Raw genomic sequence first — 21,800 nt, 5'->3', positions numbered from 1 at the left:
GAATGAAAATGCAAATGATGTAGGATTCTTTGTATGGGCACAATATTCCGCGGAATAATATGCGAGCAAACAGACCAGCCAGTTTCTTAGGTGGAATGTTGGGCTGTACAATAACAAAGACGATATACAATAGAGGTGTCTTAGAATAGTAGACTATTTGACAATTCGATTTGGAGGAGCCCGATTCAACTATAAACCTCACAGTCAGATTGTCGAAAACCCCCTCCTAAATTGAGAAACGATTAGCACTGTTACTTGCTTCTCCAGCAAGTGAGCAGTATCAACAATCTGTAAGCTTATCGAAGTGTGAATATCAATCACAGTTTGACAATAATTTTAATTTGAGACTGTAATACTAACTGTGGAGTTTTACCACGGTGCATCATTAACACCGGTAATCCTTACATCCGTAGGTGTAGGTATACATTTGGATACATTTGAACCTGTATGTATAGTTTGATACATTGCATAATCATTCCACCCAGGAAAACAGTTCAAATAAATAACTAAAAGCCTAATATAAACATCAAGGCATGTGAAAAAAATGCACTTTTCCAGGATATGTCATACCATCAAATAGGATAGTTAACAATAAACTGATGAGACCGGTTTGACAAGTGAGCGATTCAGCTGTGTTGGTAGCAGCCACCTCAATCGATAAGAATTAGCTGGAATCTTTAGATTAAAGGGGAACTGCACTTTTTTGGAATTTTGCCAACCGTTCACAATCCTAATAAGAGACAAGAAGAAAACATTTTTTTTGCATTCTAATTTGTAAAAATCGTCTCGTTCTTAATGGCTGGCAATGCAGCTAATGGGAGCAATCCATTCTACCTCTAAATCACTTTAAAAATGCATCCAAAACCGCCAACAATACTTCATTTACATTCCGTAACCTGTATAATAACCAAGCTGTAGCAACATTGTTTTTGTAAAAGCAAACACTTAGAAACTGTTTATCTCGCGTAGTAACACATCATCTTGCTATGGCATTGGCCGTAGACGAGTTACGGCAAAAGGTAAGCTTGCTTTTGCGTCAGCAACTGAATCGCTTTTGAGTTTGTAATTCACAACACAATGCGATAAGACACCAATCTGTATTGACTGAAAAACATGAACAATCATATTACAGTATCTGTAAAGTATTAGCCCACATTTTATGTTTTGTTTGTATACAGCTAGTTTGACAGTGTATGAAGTTTTAATAACAAGCATGACATGTTGCATGTATAATGATCAATATTGTAGTGACTCACTCAAGTTTTTTCAAGTTGAGTTTGGAAGCACAGCATTTGTGTCGGCATTGCTTGGCTCCAAGTTCCTCATTGACATCATCAAGTCACTGCGACCTCACTCTCACGGCTTCCGTCTGCTCCAATGTTTTACCCTCTGTTGGTGCTCGCTTCTATAAGCAATAGTTCATTCACCGTATATTAAAGTTAAAAAAGATAAGGTTGTGAATCCCAGTTTGTCCAAAAATTTTTATCTTTATTATTGATTATTTATTACAAAACACGTGTGTTTGTTTCCAGAAGTAGGAACACACATTTGTTGCCGGAAGTGCGCTGTTTTGGAAACGGACATTGTGTTCCATAATATTACATATTGCTATGAAGGTCTGTTAGTACATTATATATAGACTTGCACTGTGTATATAACATGTTGATGGAGGGTTTTGAAGTTGTTTCAGAGGGCTTTGAAGGCTACAACGGTGACTTCGATTAGCCTCATTTTGAAAGCGTTTATTATCTTTAGAATCATATAAAAAAAAAGAAAAAGATGTGTGTTCTTGTCTCTCATAATGATTGTGAACGATAGGCAAAATTCCAAAAGAAGTGGCAAAATCCCCCGAAAAAGTGCAATTCCCCTTTAATGGAGTGTAAAAACCTAGACCGGGTATCGCGGGAAATTATAAATCAGTTGACGTTGTTTGTATCAAAAACAACGAGACTGCCAGACTGTCCACTAACAATTCACATGCTTGCTACGTTAGTTTACGTAACTGAAGACGGGAATTAATGTAAATACCGTATTTTTCGGAGTATAAGTCGCACCGGAGTATAAGTCGCACCGGAGTATAAGTCGCACCGGCCGAAAATGCATAATAAAGAAGGAGAAAAACATATATAAGTCGCACTGGAGTATAAGTCGCATTTTTTGGGGAAATGTATTTGATAAAAGTCAACACCAAGAATAGACATTTGAAAGGCAATTTAAAATAAATAAAGAATAGTGAACAACAGGCTGAATAAGTGTACGTTATATGACGCATAAATAACCAACTGAGAACGTGCCTGGTATGTTAACGTAACATATTATGGTAAGAGTCATTCAAATAACTATAACATATAGAACATGCTATACGTTTACCAAACAATATGTCACTCCTAATCGCTAAATCCCATGAAATCTTATACGTCTAGTCTCTTACGTGAATGAGCTAAATAATATTATTTGATATTTTACGCTAATGTCTTAATAATTTCACACATAAGTCGCTCCTGAGTATAAGTCGCACCCCCGGCCAAACTATGAAAAAAACTGCGACTTATAGTCCGAAAAATACGGTACATGGACCAGGTGTCGCGCGAGACTAGCAATCAGTTGACAGTTTATCTTTAAAACTACACAATAGCCAGGGCAGCCAGCAAAATGATAACACCCGATTTCCGTTATAGTTGCTGAACGGAACACTGCCCACCATCTCCACCCACCGGCAGGCGTATGTGACAGCACTGACTTGTCTTGACTCGCGGAAAAGACGACAGTTTTGCCTTGCATAACGACTACTTTATTTTTGTATTTGTAGCCAACAACACAGCAGTCACAACATCACTGAAAAGCGCTGCACACAAACACTTCTCATTCAACTCCTGCTAACCACTCCCCTGCTTTGCCCGCCCGTGTGAGGTCCTCAAATTGCTGGCTAGGATATGCCTGTAAATTGATTATTGGATTTTGGACCTCTAGAATCAGCATGTCATCCATTGTGTAAACAGGGTGAAATTACATCTAAAATCCTTTGACAAGTTGACTTAATTTGTAAGGTATGCAAAGCAGCTCGGAAGTACACTGAATATTTTATTTTTATTGATTGGACGGAAAGCAAAGACTTTTGTTATTTTCTATTCATACATTTAATTTAAACATGTTTATATCATCCCATCAAACAGAAATATGTTCATTAAGCAAGTCTTTTTTGGTCCTTGTCTAAAAATAAATATATTTAACATGCTTCTTTTGGGATATATGTTGTTTTACAAATTTTTAAATACTGTTATTGAGTGTACTTTTTTTTAGATTGAAGATTGATGTGCTTATCAGTGTTCTCATTCATCCAGGTTATTGTTATTCTCAGGGCATTGGAAATGATCAGATGACTTTTAAGTTTGTCTTGGAAGACGTTTAGCCACTTATCTAAATCATTTTCATCAGTTGATGCTCATAGACTAAGCTTGGATAGATCTAGTCCGAGATAGTCCTAACTATTTATCCTCTAACTTGAGAAGGAGCGTATGCACATCAAGGAATGTTTTCGTTCATTGGTGGTGTAAAAAGGAATGTGTCCATCAACAAATGCTAACCATAGAATCAAATATTCCATACACTATCAAATCGTATTGAATCATTCATACACTATAATGAATCTCATTGAATCATTCTGTTTTTTAAATATATATTTTTAAAATTGCATCGTAACCCATGTATCTACAATCGTCCATTAAAAAGAGATGTACAATCCTATCACCGAAATAGATGTGTATACATCAATATCCTATTACTAAAAATGTTGTCAGTAATTGTCCTGTCAGTTGATCAATTGAAATGTAACCCATTGATAGTTAAAATGACAACATGACCATTTAAAGAAGTAAGATTTTTGAAACATATAAAATGATACCAGGGGCTTTTGTAATGTCATACCAAAAAGGGTGAGAAACGTCAATCATAGCACAATCAGACCACAAGTAAAAAGTATCAACAGTTTCTTTGTATTTGGATGAACCACCTGCAAAGTAATGAAACTTACAAAGAGAAGTGTAATTTGACTTCTGCGATGACACTGTTGAATTAACTGCAATGTAATCTGCTTATTTTATCCATTACAAATGCATCAAGTGATTTTCAAAGCACACCGAGGTATTTCCATCAACATATCAAGGTCGTGATATAAATGACACAAATTTTTGATGTATCCAACTCATGAATAAAAAGTGACATCATACTTTTCTGAGTACGTCTCTTATTGCGCGTCAGTTTGTCCACGCTCTACAACCATCTTTCATCAAGTGTCGGGCTGATTAAAGATACAAAGATGCCCTAAGTGGAACATCAAACAAACGGCTGACGGGTTAGGGTGTGTACGTGCGTGAGTTTGAGCGTGGGTTCATTATGCTGGCTCCCATCACATGTTGTATTTCTAGTCAGCATGGTCAGTTCTGCTTTGGGGTGACAGCTGTGAACAAGACACTTGACTGTTTTCCCCCAATATTACTGAGCAACAAAAGGAGCAAGAGCACTCTCAGTGCAGAATTTCACAGGGGTCCAACTGGGGTCCACATTTGAAAACATTTTGTAGATTTTGTAGAAAGAAAGAGATGGATAGATGGATAGATGGATAGATAGATAGATAGATAGATAGATAGATGGATAGATAGATAGATAGATAGATAGATAGATAGATAGATAGATGGATAGGATATTTGAAGACTGCAGGCATCTTACAACTTGATTATTTTGTGTGGTCTTTGCATCATTGGCATTTGGGGAGAAATCAATTGTTGGATAATGTGTCTGCAGTGTTGTACTTCCATTTCCTTTTAACAAAAGCATGTTAAAAGGCATTCGACCGTGTCCCTCGGGAAGTCCTGTGGGGAGTGCTCAGAAAGTATGGGGTATCGGACTGTCTGATTGTGGCGGTCCGCTCCCTGTATGATCAGTGTCAGAGCTTGGTCCGCATTGCCGGCAGTAAGTCGGACACGTTTCCAGTGAGGGTTGGACTCCGCCAAGGCTGCCCTTTGTCACCGATTCTGTTCATAACTTTTATGGACAGAATTTCTAGGCGCAGTCAAGGCGTTGAGGGGATCCGGTTTGGTGGCTGCAGGATTAGGTCTCTGCTTTTTGCAGATGATGTGGTCCTGATGGCTTAATCTGGCCAGGATCTTCAGCTCTCGCTGGATCGGTTCGCAGCTGAGTGTGAAGCGACTGGGATGAGAATCAGCACCTCCAAGTCCGAGTCCATGGTTCTCGCCCGGAAAAGGGTGGAGTGCCATCTCCGGGTTGCGGAGGAGACCCTGCCCCAAGTGGAGGAGTTCAAGTACCTCGGAGTCTTGTTCACGAGTGAGGGAAGAGTGGATCGTGAGATCGACAGGCGGATCGGTGTGGCGTCTTCAGTAATGCGGACGCTGTATCGATCCGTTGTGGTGAAGAAGGAGCTGAGCCGGAAGGCAAAGCTCTCAATTTACCGGTCGATCTACATTCCCATCCTCACCTATGGTCATGAGCTTTGGGTTATGACCGAAAGGACAAGATCACGGGTACAAGCGGCCGAAATGAGTTTCCTCCGCCGGGTGGCAGGGCTCCCCCTTTGAAATAGGGTGAGAAGCTCTGTCATCCGAGGGGAGCTCAAAGTAAAGCCGCTGCTCCTCCACATCGAGAGGAGCCAGATGAGGTGGTTCGGGCATCTGGTCAGGATGCCACCCGATCGCCTCCCTCGGTAGGTATTTAGGGCACGTCCGACCGGTAGGAGGCCACGGGGAAGACCCAGGACACGTTGGCTGGCCTGGGAACGCCTCGGAATCCCCCGGGAAGAGCTGGACGAAGTGGCTGGGGAGAGGGAAGTCTGGGCTTCCCTGCTTAGGCTGCTGCCCCCGCGACCCGACCTCGGATAAGCGGAAGAAGATGGATGGATGGATGGATGTTAATAGAGGTGTGGAAACATTTCAATATTGCAATACATTGCATCTCACACAGCAGGGTTTTTCCTACATGTGCAGCGCACAGCAAATTAAAATTTGCCACACCCTAAAAATGAGGGTCTTTTACGTGGAAACAACTTCAAACAATACATTATGTGAATGGATGTATAGCCTAATTGCACACTAAAGTCTAATGATGCACCGAAAATTCGGCCAACGAAAAAAAATCAACCATAAGCAAGAGTCTGAAATCCAAGTAGAGTATAAAGTATGAAGCTGAACACTTAAGCATGGATTTTACTTTTTAATGCCAATTTCAGTATTATTTTTCATATACTTTTCACTAATACATGTTTTATTCCGTCATGGTTTTAACATTTGGCAACTCCACGACTAGCTACTAAACAAGGTAAGTGGTAGAAAATGAATTGCTAAATAGATGGATGAACGTGAAACCACCTATTTTCTTCTGCTTATCGGGGTCTGGGACTTTGGGGCAGCAGTCCAGAAGCCCAGACTTCCTGGTCTCTGGCCACCTCTTCCGGTTCCACTATTAGACAAACACCGAGGCGAGGAGCAGCAAGACATAATCCAAACACTGTGTCGTAGGTCGAAGTGAGGGGGGTACAAAACGCCTTTTTCCCTGTACAGAACGGCAGCCACTGTATTTGCACCGCAAGAGCTGTGATAACACCGTTAACACTGCCATAATAAGCTGGTCAGTTTTTAAAACTGGCGACTAATGTAAGCTTTGGTGGAGGCCAACAATTACAGCTAACAAGTTGGACTTCCAACTGCTGGAAATGTGAACCAGGCTCCTGCTCTGCTTGTAAAATTTCGTGCCACGAATCTCGTACTCCTCTGAGTCCACAAAACGCCCTCTAGTACCCTTGCAAACGTGTAGAATTGGGCCAAAATCCGAATGTTTCACATTTTGGACTAAAACAACCTTTTACCTCTCATAGTTGTGGTTTAACTAACGGTCGTAAAGTTAGTGTGAAATGATTTATTTAATGATAAAGTGGAACCTGTAATTATAAATTTAGTTAGTTCTTAAATAGGGTTTGCAATTGGACACGTTCATATTTAAGTCCGGTGTATGGGAATACAGGCAGTTATTTTATTTTGATATAACTCTTTAGTAACTCCTCATGTGTAAGCACAGACATGCACAAAAACAAGTTTGGTGACACTGCCCACCACGACATCTACAACATGTCAATTTCCATATGAGTTGGGAAATTGTGTCAGATGTATATATAAACGGAATACAATGATTTGCAAATCATTTTCAACCCATATTCAGTTGAATATGCTACAAAGACAACATATTTTGATGTTCAAACTGATAAACATTTTTTTTTGTGCAAATAATCATTAACTTTAGAATTTGATGCCAGCAACATGTGACAAAGAAGTTGGGAAAGGTGGCAATAAATACTGATAAAGATGAGGAATGCTCATCAAACACTTATTTGGAACATCCCACAGGTGAACAGGCAAATTGTGAACAGTTGGGTGCCATGATTGGGTATAAAAGTAGATTCCATGAAATGCTCAGTCAGTCACAAACAAGGATGGGTCGAGGGTCACCACTTCGTCAACAAATATGGGAGCAAATTGTTGAACAGTTTAAGAAAAAACTTTCTCAACCAGCTATTGCAAGGAATTTCGGGATTTCACCATCTACGGTCCGTAATATCATCAAAGGGTTCAGAGAATCTGGAAAAATCACTGCACGTAAACAGCTAAGCCCGTGACCTTCGATCCCTCAGGCTGTACTGCATCAACAAGCGACATCCGTGTGTAAAGGATATCACCACATGGGCTCAGGAACACTTCAGAAACCCACTGTCAGTAACTACAGTTGGTCGCTACATCTTTAAGTGCAAGTTAAAACTCTCCTATGCAAGGCGAAAACTGTTTATCAACAACACCCAGAAACGCCGTCGGCTTCGCTGGGCCTGAGCTCATCTAAAATGGACTGATACAAAGTGGAAAATGTTCTATGGTCTGACGAGTCCACATTTCAAATTGTTTTTGGAAACTGTGGACGTCGTGTCCTCCGGACCAAAGAGGAAAAGAACCATCCGGATTGTTATAGGTGCAAAGTTGAAAAGCCAGCATCTGTGATGGTATGGGGGTGTATTAGTGCCCAAGACATGGGTAACTTACACATCTGTGAAGGCGCCATTAATGCTGAAAGGTACATACAGGTTTTGGAGCAACATATGTTGCCATCCAAGCAACGTTACCATGGACGCCCCTGCTTATTTCAGCAAGACAATGCCAAGCCACGTGTTACATCAACGTGGCTTCATAGTAAAAGAGTGCGGGTACTAGACTGGCCTGCCTGTAGTCCAGACCAGTCTCCCATTGAAAATGTATGGCGCATTATGAAGCCTAAAATATCACAACGGAGACCCCCGAACTGTTGAACAACTTAAGCTGTACATCAAGCAAGAATGGGAAATAATTCCACCTGAGAAGCTTAAAAATGTGTCTCCTCAGTTCCCAAACGTTTACTGATTGTTGTTAAAAGAAAGGCCATGTAAAACAGTGGTGAACATGCCCTTTCCCAACTACTTTGGCACATGTTGCAGCCATGAAATTCTAAGTTAATTATTATTTGCAAAAAAAAAAATAAAGTTCATGAGTTTGAACATCAAATATCTTGTCTTTGTAGTGCATTCAATTGAATATGGGTTGAAAAGAATTTGCAAATCATTGTATTCCGTTTATATTTACATCTAACACAATTTCCCAACTCATATGGAAACGGGGTTTGTACATACATACATACATACATACATACATACATATGTACATATATAAACATACATAAATGTATATTTACATAAATATACATATACACACATATAGACACATATACATACACATATACACACACACATACATATATATATATACATATATACACACACACACACATACATATATACATATATATATATATATATATACATACACATATATACACACACATATATACATATATATATACATATATATACACACACACATATACATACATACACATATCCATCCATCCATTTTCTACCACTCGTCCTTCTCGGGGTGCGAGGGGGTGGCTGGAGCCTATCGGAAGCTGCACTCGGGCGGAAAGTGGGGTACAACCTGCACAAGTCGCCACCTTATCGCAGGGCCAACACAGATAGACAGACAACATTCACACTCACATTCAAACACTAGGGCCAATTTAGTGTTGCCAATCAGCCTATCCCCAGGTGCATGTCTTCCAGGACCGTCTTATTGTGAGGCACCAGCAATAACTCCTGTTCCATCGTGCTGCCTATTTTCAGTATGTATTTTCAAAATATGAAAAAATTGTCCCAGTGAATCTCAATTCTAAGCAAGAAAATTGTGATTTACATTTTATACAGAATCATCCAGCCTTATTTGAAGTCATCATACACAATCCAACCATCCTTCTATTCATCCATCCATGTTTTTATCTGAAGTGAAAGCTGATTCTTGGTTTGATCAAGTTAGTTCGATCAACGCCACACAAAGACTACATAGAGTTTAGTGTTTGTGCAAGTATGTGCAAGGACACACGAAGAACCATCACTCTTCAGTCAAACTGTCAGTAAGCATCACATAACAGGGCTGGCAAACGAGTCAATCAGGCATGTGCACAAACCCGCTTGACATAGTCCCCACCTACCACGCCTGTGATCATGTCAATACATTTTTTTATAAATAGATGTTTTCAGAGCTCAAGTAAATATGTACACAAGTCCATTTCAACACTCCAAATCTTTTATGAGATGACAGACTACCTAAAGACATTGAATAGTAAAGAGATTGAATAGGCTTTAGAATAGTTTAATGGCTTGGACTCAACAAGGGTGTAAAAATACAATTAATTCAAACATATAAAGGCTTCACAGCAAGACAAAAATCAACGGAAATTTGATTGATAAAATCTAGCAGCAGCAGCAGCAGAGAGATGCTGCTTATCAATGGGCTGTTGCTATTTCTATCAGGTCCTTGGATCAAACATTGTGGCAGAACAAAGAAATTAAGGGCGTCACAATACAAAAGGAATAGAAGACTGGATATCTGGACGATGGCGTGGTAGCTTTTGTAAAACAAGCAGAAAGAACACCGCTCATATTGATGGCGGTCCATAAAACGCAAGAGAGGGACAGAGCCGCAATTAACATCATCCTAAAGATACAATCCCACCACTGGTTGGGGTAGCCAACCACAGTAAAACCTGTAAAATCCAGAGAGCTTCCTTTTTGAAAGGATAGCGTTCTAGCCACAAAAAGCTTCCCGACTCATAAGGACTAGTTCGGAAAGCTCATGAAGCCATCCACAATAAGAGGGTGAAATACTGTAGTGATTTGACCTTTTCCCAGATGGCGAACCTTGTGATCCTTTCTACTGTGTCCTGCTGGGGACATGCAGACTGCAGACGCCTGATAATCAGGCTCAAATGCCACCTCGAGAGGCCCTCTCTATGACTGTATTAACGCAAAAGCGACAACAGACAGAGCTGAGGAGAACTGCACTATTGCTTCAAATGATGTCAGACAAAAACATTGACATTCTTACTAACTGGATAGCTGAGTGCAGGTAGTAGCCGATTATGCTGTAGTCCAAAGAATATGAATGCAGGAAGAGAAAATATCTGGTCATTGTGTATGTATTTATATATATATATATGTGTATACTGTACATGAGAGAAGGGGACAGTGGGCAGTAGGTGAAAGTGAAATCAGTGCAGGATGAGGAAAGTGATAGATCAGTTTGTGTTTATTAGCCTGATGGCAGAAGGACAAAATGTTCTTGTGGCGGGAAGTTTTGGTCCAAATGGACCTTAGTCCCCTGCCTGAAGGGAGAAGGTCGAATAGTTTGTGATAGAATAGAAATTCAATGATAGCAAACCAGCTAACGTTAGCTATCCAGATTGTTATCATTAGCGAGCAACACACAAATCTATTTCTCCCTGTCCGGGAGACGACAGGTAGGGAAGGAGGCGACGACGTCTTCATTCTCAAGTACTCTGGCGGCTTCATTCGCCCCATGGAAACGACAATGCCGGAGTTTTCAGACCTTCCCACTCTAGAGCCCATCCCTCCATCCATTTTCTATTGCTTGTCCCTCTCAGTTTTCAAAAATGTTACATTTATGGTACCTCTCTTCACCATTTCCACCTAGAAGGGTTACTGTATGTGGGAAAAGGCCCTGAATGAAGCGAACTCACAAGGGGAGGAGAATGGTTTGCAGTTTGTGAACAGATATTCCAAAGCAATCGTTGTGAGAGACAAGACAACAAATGTCTTTTTTTTAGGATTTTAAAGATAAACGCTTGAAAGCCCTCTAAAACAACTTTGAAGCCCTCCATCAACATTTTGTATACACACTGCAAGTCTATATATAATGTAGTAACAAATACGTTCATAACAATATGTAATATGTACAATATTTACCGTATTTTGATCATTTTAATCATTTCCAACGTTTATTTCTTCCGCGCATTGATTTCTGTTTCCTTAGCAACACACGTCTTGACTTCTGGCAGCAACTTGTGTTCCTATTTCTGGAATCAAACACACGTGTGTTCTAATCATGCAAGACTTGGTAATAGACAACAAAGACGACTATTTTTGGACAAATGAGGATTCACAACCTTATCTTTTTTAAACTAAATCAACTGCTTCTAGGAGTGAGCGCAAATAAAAGGGTGAAACGTTGGAGCAGACGGAAGCCGAGAGAGTGAGATGAAAGTCACTCGAAGCTGCAAATGTGGAATTTGGAGACAAGCTATTTTTACATAAATAGCGTGCTTACCCCAAATCAACAGGAAACGTCCCCGGCCAGCTGGACCAGGCCAACAACTGTCAATCGAGTGAGTCACTTTAATATCGATCATGATACACGCAGCACGTCATGCGTGTTATTAGAACTACAGTACATACGCTCTCTGGGGAGCTCAGCTGTGTACAAACAAAACATGAAATGTGGGCTAATACTTTACATATACTGTAATATGATTGTTCATGTTTTTCAGTCAGTACAGATTGGTGTCCTATCACAGTGTTGTGCAATACAAACTCAAACGTGTTGATGTAGAAGCTAGCTCATCTCTTGCTGTAGTTAGCTTTTACGGTTACTACCGAAGCACGCCAATGTGTTACATTTGTTATGAAAACAGTTCCTCTGTGTTCTCTCTCACAATAACAATGTCGCTACAGTTTGGTTATTATACAGGTTAATGTAAATTATTTATTGTTGACGGTTTTTAAATGCATTTTTAAAATGATTTAGAGGTAGAATTGATTGCACCCATTAACTGCATTGCTAGCCACCGAGAACGAGCCGATTTTTTTAATGTTAGACTGCAAAAGGAAAGAAAAAACATTTTGTCTTCTTGTCTCTAATAATGATTGTGAACGATTCCTAAAAAAGTGCAGTTCCCTTTTAAAATACTTTGGAAAGTTAGCGACCTTTAGGCATTTGCGTGAAGGTTGCAAACACCCTCTTTTTGTGGGTCCCCACAACCGACTAAAATCACCATCTGTGAATCCTGGGGACTCGCTACACTGAAAACCTATCAACAACACTGGTCATTCTGGCATGTGTATAAGTAGCATTATGATCAGTATTGTAATTGCATGTGATGTGATGAGCTACTGTGTCGAACAATTTCCCTTGTGGATCATTTTAGTTTGTCTAAGTCTAAGTCTAATGTGTAGCTTAGTATGTATGTGTGTGTGGCATGACATAGTATAACTGGACTACAAAAAGCTGTGGGACAGGAATGTTTAATGGAGGGTTGCATTATGGCTTATAATAGCATTGTGTTTATATGTTTCAATGCACGTGTGTTACTGTGTACATTGTTTGAGTGTTACGGTAATAGTAAAATTGTGTTATTTAAGACATTTCATATTGCTCTTAATTGTTTTCTTTGCTACTAAAAATGTTTTGTACTACTACATTTTTTCATTTAGTAGCACCTGTGCTCCTAATGAAAAAGTTAAGCGAACAGCCCTGCTGTAGGTATGTTGGGGAAGTAGGTCTTCTGTTAATAACCTCTTCTTGAGTGTAAGAGCACGAAGATATGCGATGAATGCACAGAAAAAGACTAAATAGAGCACACTAGGGAATCAGTACGCGGCACCATCCTGATTGTATCGTATACTATCATATACTATTGCAATAATCATTTATATTTTTAAGTTGCCTTTTTAATTTATTAGGCAATAAATGTAGCACTGAACTACAGTGGTGCCATAGAGAATATGACATGGTAGATGTTTAAAATGATTTCAATTAAAAAGAAAAAAGTAATCTGTGGCCCATGACTCACCTTTTCATAAACTTTTATTGGAAATTGTGAAAAGTAATTTTGAGCTCTGCGGTTAACAGGAGGAGGGATCAGTATTAGCGATTTTGTCGCTGTATTTAGCAAGAATACAGACCAGGCATGTGATTTGAACTTAATGAAAAAGACTGAAAATAAGCCGGGGGTTTGGGGGCCACAGGTCAAGCTCCTGGTTTTTCAGCAATTGAACATGCAAAAAAAGCACCATTTAAAGATGTTTTAGTGTTTAAAGAATTGAAAAATGATCACCTGAGTTTACATAAATACATACCCCATTCATCCAAATGAATCACTGTCTGTTTCAGTCAATGTATTATTTAGTCACTACAGTAATTACAACTTTTGTTCACATCCACAGGAACCTCATGGGTTAGCCTACTCTATACAGTATTTATTTACAACATTACTAGTGTTCACTTCACAGCCACAGATGTTTATTCTAGTTATTTACATTATTTACACATTACTTTGGTTCATTCTCACATTACTTTGGCATTTTTGCTCTGATGGCTCTGACATGTGCCTTCCTGTCAAATTTCTCAGCAGCTAGGATTTTCCTTTTTGTTTCTGCTTTAGTGGATTCTGCCTTGGATTTTATAGCCAATTCCTGTCTCTCCAACTCCCTCTCCACTTCTAACTGCTCCAAATGCAAAAATCATAGAGTACAAACAATGTTTATTGTATTAACTACCTTCCTTTATCTGAATAGCCATTTGTAACTTATAGCATGAAATAACAATTTATTTATAACAATATTTTACTGTCATGTTGTTAATGTTTCAAAATGATTCAACTTTTAAATGTCAAAATATAAACAGTAGAAATAATTCACAAAATGTCAGCTACTGTTTTGTTCTAAAACACCAATGAAAATGAAATTTAGGAATTTAGACAGGCTATACTGTAGCAAAAGTCATCACGTCTGCCACAATCATCCATCCATCCATCCATCCATTTTCTACCGCTTGTCCCTTTTGGGGTCATGTGTGTTCTTAAATGTGTATTCCACGACTTCCATGTCGAGAGCAGTTTTGATTTGGGCTTACATGGTAAACAACTAAAATGAATGTTTTGGGCATTGTTTTATTCAGCGCATACATTTATCCAAATGTGGACAAGTGGACGTCGTCTACATCGCTAAAAAAAAATCTAAGGAAAAAAATCCCTCTGCCATCTTCCACTAGTTTTTTTTAATATATAAATCACCCGCTTGAATATTCCCTCTTCTCCGACTCTCTCGTCGTCATTTGGGATGTGCGTGTCTGTTGTGATTTTCACTTCCTGGTTCAATGACCCGTCCTATCTTGCCTCTGATTGAACTGTCTGTAAGGTTTTGCCCTAACCTTAACCAATCATGACTCATCATAGTAAACCAACCAACCAATCATGGATTTTCTTATACATAAACCAATCTTATACGTAAACCAACCAATCATCATTGATTTTTCCCGTATGTTTTGTCCCCTGCTCGTGGAGTTGCTTCGCTACTTAGCTTCGATTTTTCAGCTAATAATTATTAATGGAAAACCGTCATTTTTACCACTGAAGCCGCAAACCGGAATGGATTATCAAAAACCGTAGTCATTACAGGGAAACCGTAGTTGTGGCAAAGAGACGGATCAAGATTTTAATACACATTGCAGGTCGGAAGAAATGAAGAAAAACGGAAAATATTTTTACAGAGATAAAAAAGACAGATTTTCGACTATAGACGAAAAAATCACTTGTCTGACAGACCCATCTTGATACTCTTTTTTTTCAGAAAAGTACTCTCTATGAAATCTACTGAATAGAAATTTTGGCAGCTTGGACATGAAAGCATATAGTTTTCTTTTCAATGAGCAGCTGCTGTGGGTTGCTCCCCCATCTAAAAGCAGTCACTCACAGGTGGGTCTGTCTTTTTTTTTATGACATAAAAAAAAGAAAGTTAATTGGTACGCCAAACATATTTGTTTTGCATCTTATAGTTTCTTACTTACATTTCTTTCTCATGTCAATATCTGGGTTGCAATCACATGACACATATGGCCACTTCCGGGTTCAGGCGATGGTTTAGAGCTCTATTAGGCTACTGTTTATTTACATGGATCAGTGCCGATTTGGGCGTATTTTGATAGGTTTACAGGCAAATATAAAATGTTTAAAATGGGATGCAGTGGATTTTTACACTCTTAAGAAAAATATATTTTTTAAAGATTGAAACCATTTATTATCACAAAGACGTTACTGCTCCCCTCGACCTTACTTCTTTTGACACTCACAGTATTTAGAGAAGAAAAGATTGGAGGTAGATTATGTTTTTACATGTGAGGCAGCACGATGTAACAGGGGTTAGTGCATTTGCCTCACAATACGAAGGTCCTAAGTAGTCCTGGGTTCAATCCCGGGCTCGGGATCTTTCTGTGTGGAGTTTGCATGTTCTGCCCGTGACTGCGTGGGTTTCCTCCGAGTACTCCGGCTTCCTCCCACCGCCAAAAAATGGGGATAGGTTGATTCGCAACACTTAATTGGCCCTAGTGTGTGAATGTGAGTGTGAATGTTGTCTGTCTATCTGTGTTGGCCCTGTGATGAGGTGGCGACTTGTCCAAGGTGTACCCCGCCTTCCGCCCGAATGCAGCTGAGATAGGCTCCAGCACCCCCGCGATCCCAAAATTGACAAGGGGTAGAAAATGGATGGATGGATGGATGTGAGGGGTGCACAAATGAAGAATTAATCGGTGAAAGACAAAGTTAGACTCATTTGTGCATTAAGTAATGTATTTGATTGACATAACGAGTTTGTTTGCAGTTGATTTCCTGCTACAATGAAATTAATTATCTTCAATTGTCAAGTTCATATTTTGTCTCATTATTTAGCTGTACATGTCCCTGTTGTTCAGCAATGTTTGCTAGCAATATCAAGGTTCATTATATGCTCTTGAGCCTACGAGAGATTTATTCATTTTGTTTATTAATATTAAGGATATTTTCCTGATGCTAACAAATAACACCAAAGATGCTTTAATGTGATTGTCCGTGTTGAATAAAATCACTTGGCTTTCCTGCACAACAACATAAGCTTTTAGTTTCTATTATGAAAATACAGTGTATTGGAACAACAATCACAATATTTATTACAAGGACTAACATGACGTTAGTTTATTTACACAACCAGGTCTTCGTAGGCTTAACAACCACTAAAGAACACAAACTAATGTGATCTCTTGTCCTTTTCTTACGTTTAGTTCTGCTCTCAAACACTACTAATATAGTGAAGAATAAAATCGATTGCATCGCAGGACGTTTCTCTTATTGCAAACGCTTACTTACAGTAAGTCATTAATTTGACTTAGTAAGTCATTATTTTGTCATTATTTTGACTTAGTAAGTCATTATTTTGACTTAGTAAATTACTAAGTCAAAATATTGACTTACTAAGTCATAATAATGACATACTTAGTATCTCAGGTAACAAGGACTGTTTTGTTTTTACTTTACGGGAAAAATATCGAGATATATATTGTACATCGCCATTCAGCAAATGGAGCGGAAAACAAAACCAAAAATTGTAGGCTTCTTCACACGGCGAAGCCGGCCTACTTCACCACAGTCTGAAGTCTACTGCCCCCCAGGCTGTGGTGGCAGCGACGAGATGGAGACGAGATGGAGACGTGATGGCGACAGGCCGAGTTACACCGATCCTTACACTCACCCCCTTCCCCGATCTGTCCGCCGGAGAGACACCACCTAAACTAACACATTTTCTGGGGGAAACACTGGATTGTATTCCATAAGATGATGAAAGTTATATTTTTAAGAGCTATTTCCTTCGACACACTTTTGGTTTTTTTCCCTGACTTTTTTATTACCTTTATGAACCACTTCTTTTGGGACTCTATGAAAGCTCTTAGATATCTCTCCATTTGAATGACTGGAACACCAAAGAACAGAACAGCAATACAGCATTTTCTGCTCAAACTCTACACTCAGTCTCACTTGTTTTAATGCTACACTCACGCTGCTTGACCATCGTGTCAATTAAGCCACAAAGAAGAAAAACGGATGTGACGTCATATGCAACCCAGCTGTCGTCATGACAAATTGGGCTAATTGTACAATTACATTAACCTTCAGTGCAACCTACCACCACCATACACACATCCCAGTTGTGTGGGAAACACAGCTCAGTATGTGTATGCGTAAAGTAGAGGATAATAAAAATGACAGCAATAGCAGAGAGCAGGTGAGGTAAAAATTTAAAGTAATATTTTACTGCCCCCTGTTGGACAAAGGGCAGCATTGTGCCACTCTGTGATAACAACACAAACCCTCATTCAGCTATTTCAAATGTCACTCACTGGTGGGTACAAGGAAAAGCAAGCAGCCAGTAGCCAGGGCTGGCATTTCACACTAAAATGCTCATTAGTGATAACTATGATGTTTCTAAATTGCGGCAATTAGAAAGGTTTGCCTGGGGTGTGAAAATGTTCTTTGCAAATGTGAACAAAATGTCAACCAAGGGGATAATCTCATCAATAGAAGGAAAATGAAAATTAGCTTGTATTAATGTGTCAATGACAGCTGGCGTGGCCAATTTGCGGCATCTGAGAAGGAAGTAATTGTGTTACACCGCAATATGAATGTTCATCTGTCTGCTTCCATTCAATAAGCAATTTTTTATTGACACTCTCATTTTAAGTATGCACTTGCTGTTGCTCTTTGTGGTGCATAGATGGTTGTTTAATAATATATGTGTCAATTACCACAGTGTCCAGAATGTATAAGAACAGCAACAGCCTCACTATCTGTGGTTGTGGATCATTATGTAAACAAAAACTGCCGAAAAATGAACAAAATCAAGGTTACTCACTCGTTTGATGGAGCTGCGAGTCTTCTCCTTCCACTGGTGACTGCTGAGCTCCAGCGTGCAGTGAACGTAGGTTTCTCTATCATACGAGCCCAGGATGAAGAGTCTGCGATAGGGCAAAAAGAGACGTGCTATACCTTGGGTCGTATAAAAGGTGTTTGCTGAAGATTGCTTAAACATTTTCCCCCCCAAAAAAGTTTATTTTGCTATTCACCCACACAAAATGTCATATTTTTACACCTTTTTATTAGAGCCATACTGACTAAGAAGAATGACGATACTATTAAAATAATACCACGAGAGTGACAATTTTAGAATCAGTCAATTCACCAAAGAATTGCCGGTAAATGTCAAACTTCTGGAACAGCAACACCAACCAATGACTTTGCATGTTTCAGCAAGTCAAATTTAAGACTTTTTAAAATAATTTGAAGACCATGATAAATAAAATGTAAGTCTAGACAATTACACATTCCTACTGACAAAAGGTACAAAGACATGAAGGAAAATCAGTAGCCCAAAAGTAAACGTTAAATGAATTCATTCGCTGCTCTTTCCCATTAAAAAACTAAATGCTCAACTCAACTCGGCTGGTAGAGTGGCCGTGCCAGCAACCTGAGGGTTCCAGGTTCGATCCCCGCTTCCGCCATCTTAGTCACTGCCGTTGTGTCCTTGGGCAAGACACTTTACCCACCTGCTCCCAGTGCCACCCACACTGGTTTAAATGTAACTTAGATATTGGGTTTCACTATGTAAAAGCGCTTTGATTCACTAGATAAAAGCGCTATATAAATATCATTCACTTCACTTCACAACTAAAAATACTACAGTTATCTCTATTCTAAACTAATATTTGTTTGGAAAAAAATAATGGCAAACATTGCAACAGTCATTTTTCTAATTTGTCATTAAACTTAAATGTATTCATGCCTAATGTTCTAAAAATTTCTTGCAGAGGATGCAGCGTGCTTCATATTGAGTGTTTTCACGTGACAACAAGAACTAGAATGCCGGCCATTCTTGAGAAAAACACAACAATATATTGTCTGTGAAATAGACTGTTAGCACCTCTGCTAAAGCTAAGAAGTGATGTCAAAATTGAGCAAACAGAAAAACATCTACAATAACACTGCCTAGTCAAGTTGTGAAAATCAGGGACCTCAGACAGAACAATTGTCCAAGAAGAAAGGTAAATATGGATTATAAGCCTCAAACACAATATGAGTAGGAAGAATGTGGATAACTTTCACAATTGCTCGGCTCATTTTGTATCTGGTATGTATTTCACGTTGAGTACATTTTCACCCGGTTTTAGTGATTTTTTTGTAATTGAACCAGATATTATTTAGCATGACACACATACATATAAATATATATATATACAGTATATATATATATATATATATATGTGTGTGTGTGTGTGTGTGTGTATATACTGTACATATATGTGTGTGTATATACATATGTGTATATATTAGGCCTGTGAAAGTTTATACGATAAGAACGCGTTAACTATAAGTTCCTATAACGGCTATTAACATTTTTAACCCTCGGCCCGTTACGTAGTTGGGGTAAAGTGTAATGGTGTCCAGTTCTGTTGAGCCAACAGTTCGAAAATAGCTAGCAGAACTGCACAGAGACAGGGGGACCTGGTAGAAATCCAAAGCTATGGCAAGTCGTTCTCCGGACAAGACAAGACAACAAGAAATAAAAAACAAGTCGTCCTCACATACTTCGCAACGGCGGTCAAGTGTTTGATGAATAAGTTTTAGGACGTTCCCAAGGGTGTTCAACCAATCAGCGTTCAACAGCACAGCCAGCCGCCAAAAAAGTTCAGGGTAGCTTCGAAAAGACCCACCTCGCTATGAAGAACTACAAAAGGTTCCTGAAGAACTAAATCTACCCAGGTAGTTTTGGTGGAGACACGGGGAGAAATGTTATTACACAGGTAAGTGGGAAAGTTCCTGCGCTGGAAAAGGGCCTAACAGTCATGTTTTGCTAAGTGTGCCGCTAAGAAAGTAAGGGGGACACGCAAGCTCCTCGGGGCAAAAAGTATGCCAGAGCAAGAGGAGGCAAAACATTTATTTTTTATTTTTGAAATGGTTTGCAACAAAAAACTCATATATATTGATAAAATCGATATATCGCCCAGGCCTACTAGTGATGCACCGGAAATTTGGCAGAAAAAATAAGTACTTTGATCAACACAGCAGAGCTGCAAAAATCGAATATTGTAATGACGTAAGCTGGATTGGACGTAGCATGCTCCCGATGACGACGTACTTTAATGTATCCGAGATACAACTGCAGATAGTGGTCTTCAAAATTCGAGATTACAGTGGAGGCTTTTAAGGAGAGATCGCTTTTCGTCTCGCACATGGGGCGACACAAGGAAAGACTCTCTAAACACGAGTACAGTCTACAATAACACCAGAAATAGATGCTAGATTTGTTGCCAGTTGTTTTTAATAAAGAAAAAGTGACTAAAATATTGGCGAAATCTCTAGAAGAAAAACAATATTATGCAAGAAAAAATATATGTTAATACTATAATTTATAATAACTGATTTGTTTAAAATGTATGTATAATTTTGCTTTACTTTTTAAAGAAAATACATGCATCTTAGCAAATAATGTGATTATGTCACACTGACAATGCCCCTAACCACAGTTATCCTGGCAATCTAGAGGGAAACCCTGAGAGTACCTTATCATCTGCAATGTTGAGCTAAGAAAGTGCTGCCCACCTAGTGACTGTGGGCTAGAGCGTCTTTTTTTAGTCACAAGATTTTGTACTTCCTTTTGGTGGGTGAGATACTGCAGGATTTGGAAAATGTTGCATGTATGGTTGTTATTGCAAAGGATGGATGGATGGACATTGAAAAGAACTGTCATCAAAAGAGCATAGAGCATATTTCTAGTGAACTGCTGCCCTCTATTGACCTCAGTTGTTAAATGCAGCAGTAGGTTGCTGTAATATTCAGAGTGACCCAAAGGACTGTATCTAATATGTGAAGTGAATTATATTTATTTAGCGCCTTTTCTTTAGAGACTAAAAATCGCTTTACATGGTGAAACCCATTATCTGCATACTTAAGCTACATTTAAACTAGTGTGGGTGGCATTGGGAGAAAGGAGGGTAAGTGTCTTGTCCAAGGACACAACAGAATGGCGGAATCTGGAATCGAACCTGGAACCCTCAAGTTTCTTGTACGGTCGCTCTACCAACTGAGCCAGGCCACCCCATATTATATACTAATATAGAGTTCAAATATAATGGCTATGAAGTATACAAAAATGTTTAATTTAAGTAATAATTACTCAAAAATATTATTTAAAAATGTATAAATAAAATATATACATTAATACAAATGAAATATATTGAAAATAATTTGTTTAATTTAAGAAAGAAAATAATCTGTATTTAGACATTATTAGTTATTAGTGTTACATATATAGAATAAGCACGTTTTAAAACTTAAATTTGCATGTAGGGCTGCACGATTAATGGAAATCGAATAGACATCGAGGTTTTAATTAGTGCGGTAAATAACCACAAGAGGCTGAGGGTTTTTTTTTCCTCTGCCATCACCGGCATTTGATTGACAGCCATGTTCCCCAATCAGAATAGTTAAGCCTAGAGTTTGTTTGTCTC

General features: G+C 38.9%; 1 protein-coding gene across 1 annotated transcript in view; it reads right to left on the bottom strand.

Moving 5' to 3' along the window:
* pdzd8 (PDZ domain containing 8) overlaps window positions 1–21,800 on the bottom strand; it is a 96,240-nt gene that overhangs the window by 55,063 nt on the left and 19,377 nt on the right. Inside the window, exon 3 of the mRNA XM_061964686.2 lies at window positions 18,149–18,251. Coding sequence (XP_061820670.2) covers window positions 18,149–18,251 — 103 coding nt within the window. The remainder of the gene's footprint in view (window positions 1–18,148; window positions 18,252–21,800) is intronic.

The sequence above is a fragment of the Nerophis lumbriciformis genome, linkage group LG02 (assembly GCF_033978685.3).
Source record: "Nerophis lumbriciformis linkage group LG02, RoL_Nlum_v2.1, whole genome shotgun sequence".
Taxonomy (NCBI): domain Eukaryota; kingdom Metazoa; phylum Chordata; class Actinopteri; order Syngnathiformes; family Syngnathidae; genus Nerophis; species Nerophis lumbriciformis.
The sequence above is the reverse complement of the archived record's forward strand: the minus strand, read 5'-3'. Positions and strand labels throughout refer to the sequence as shown.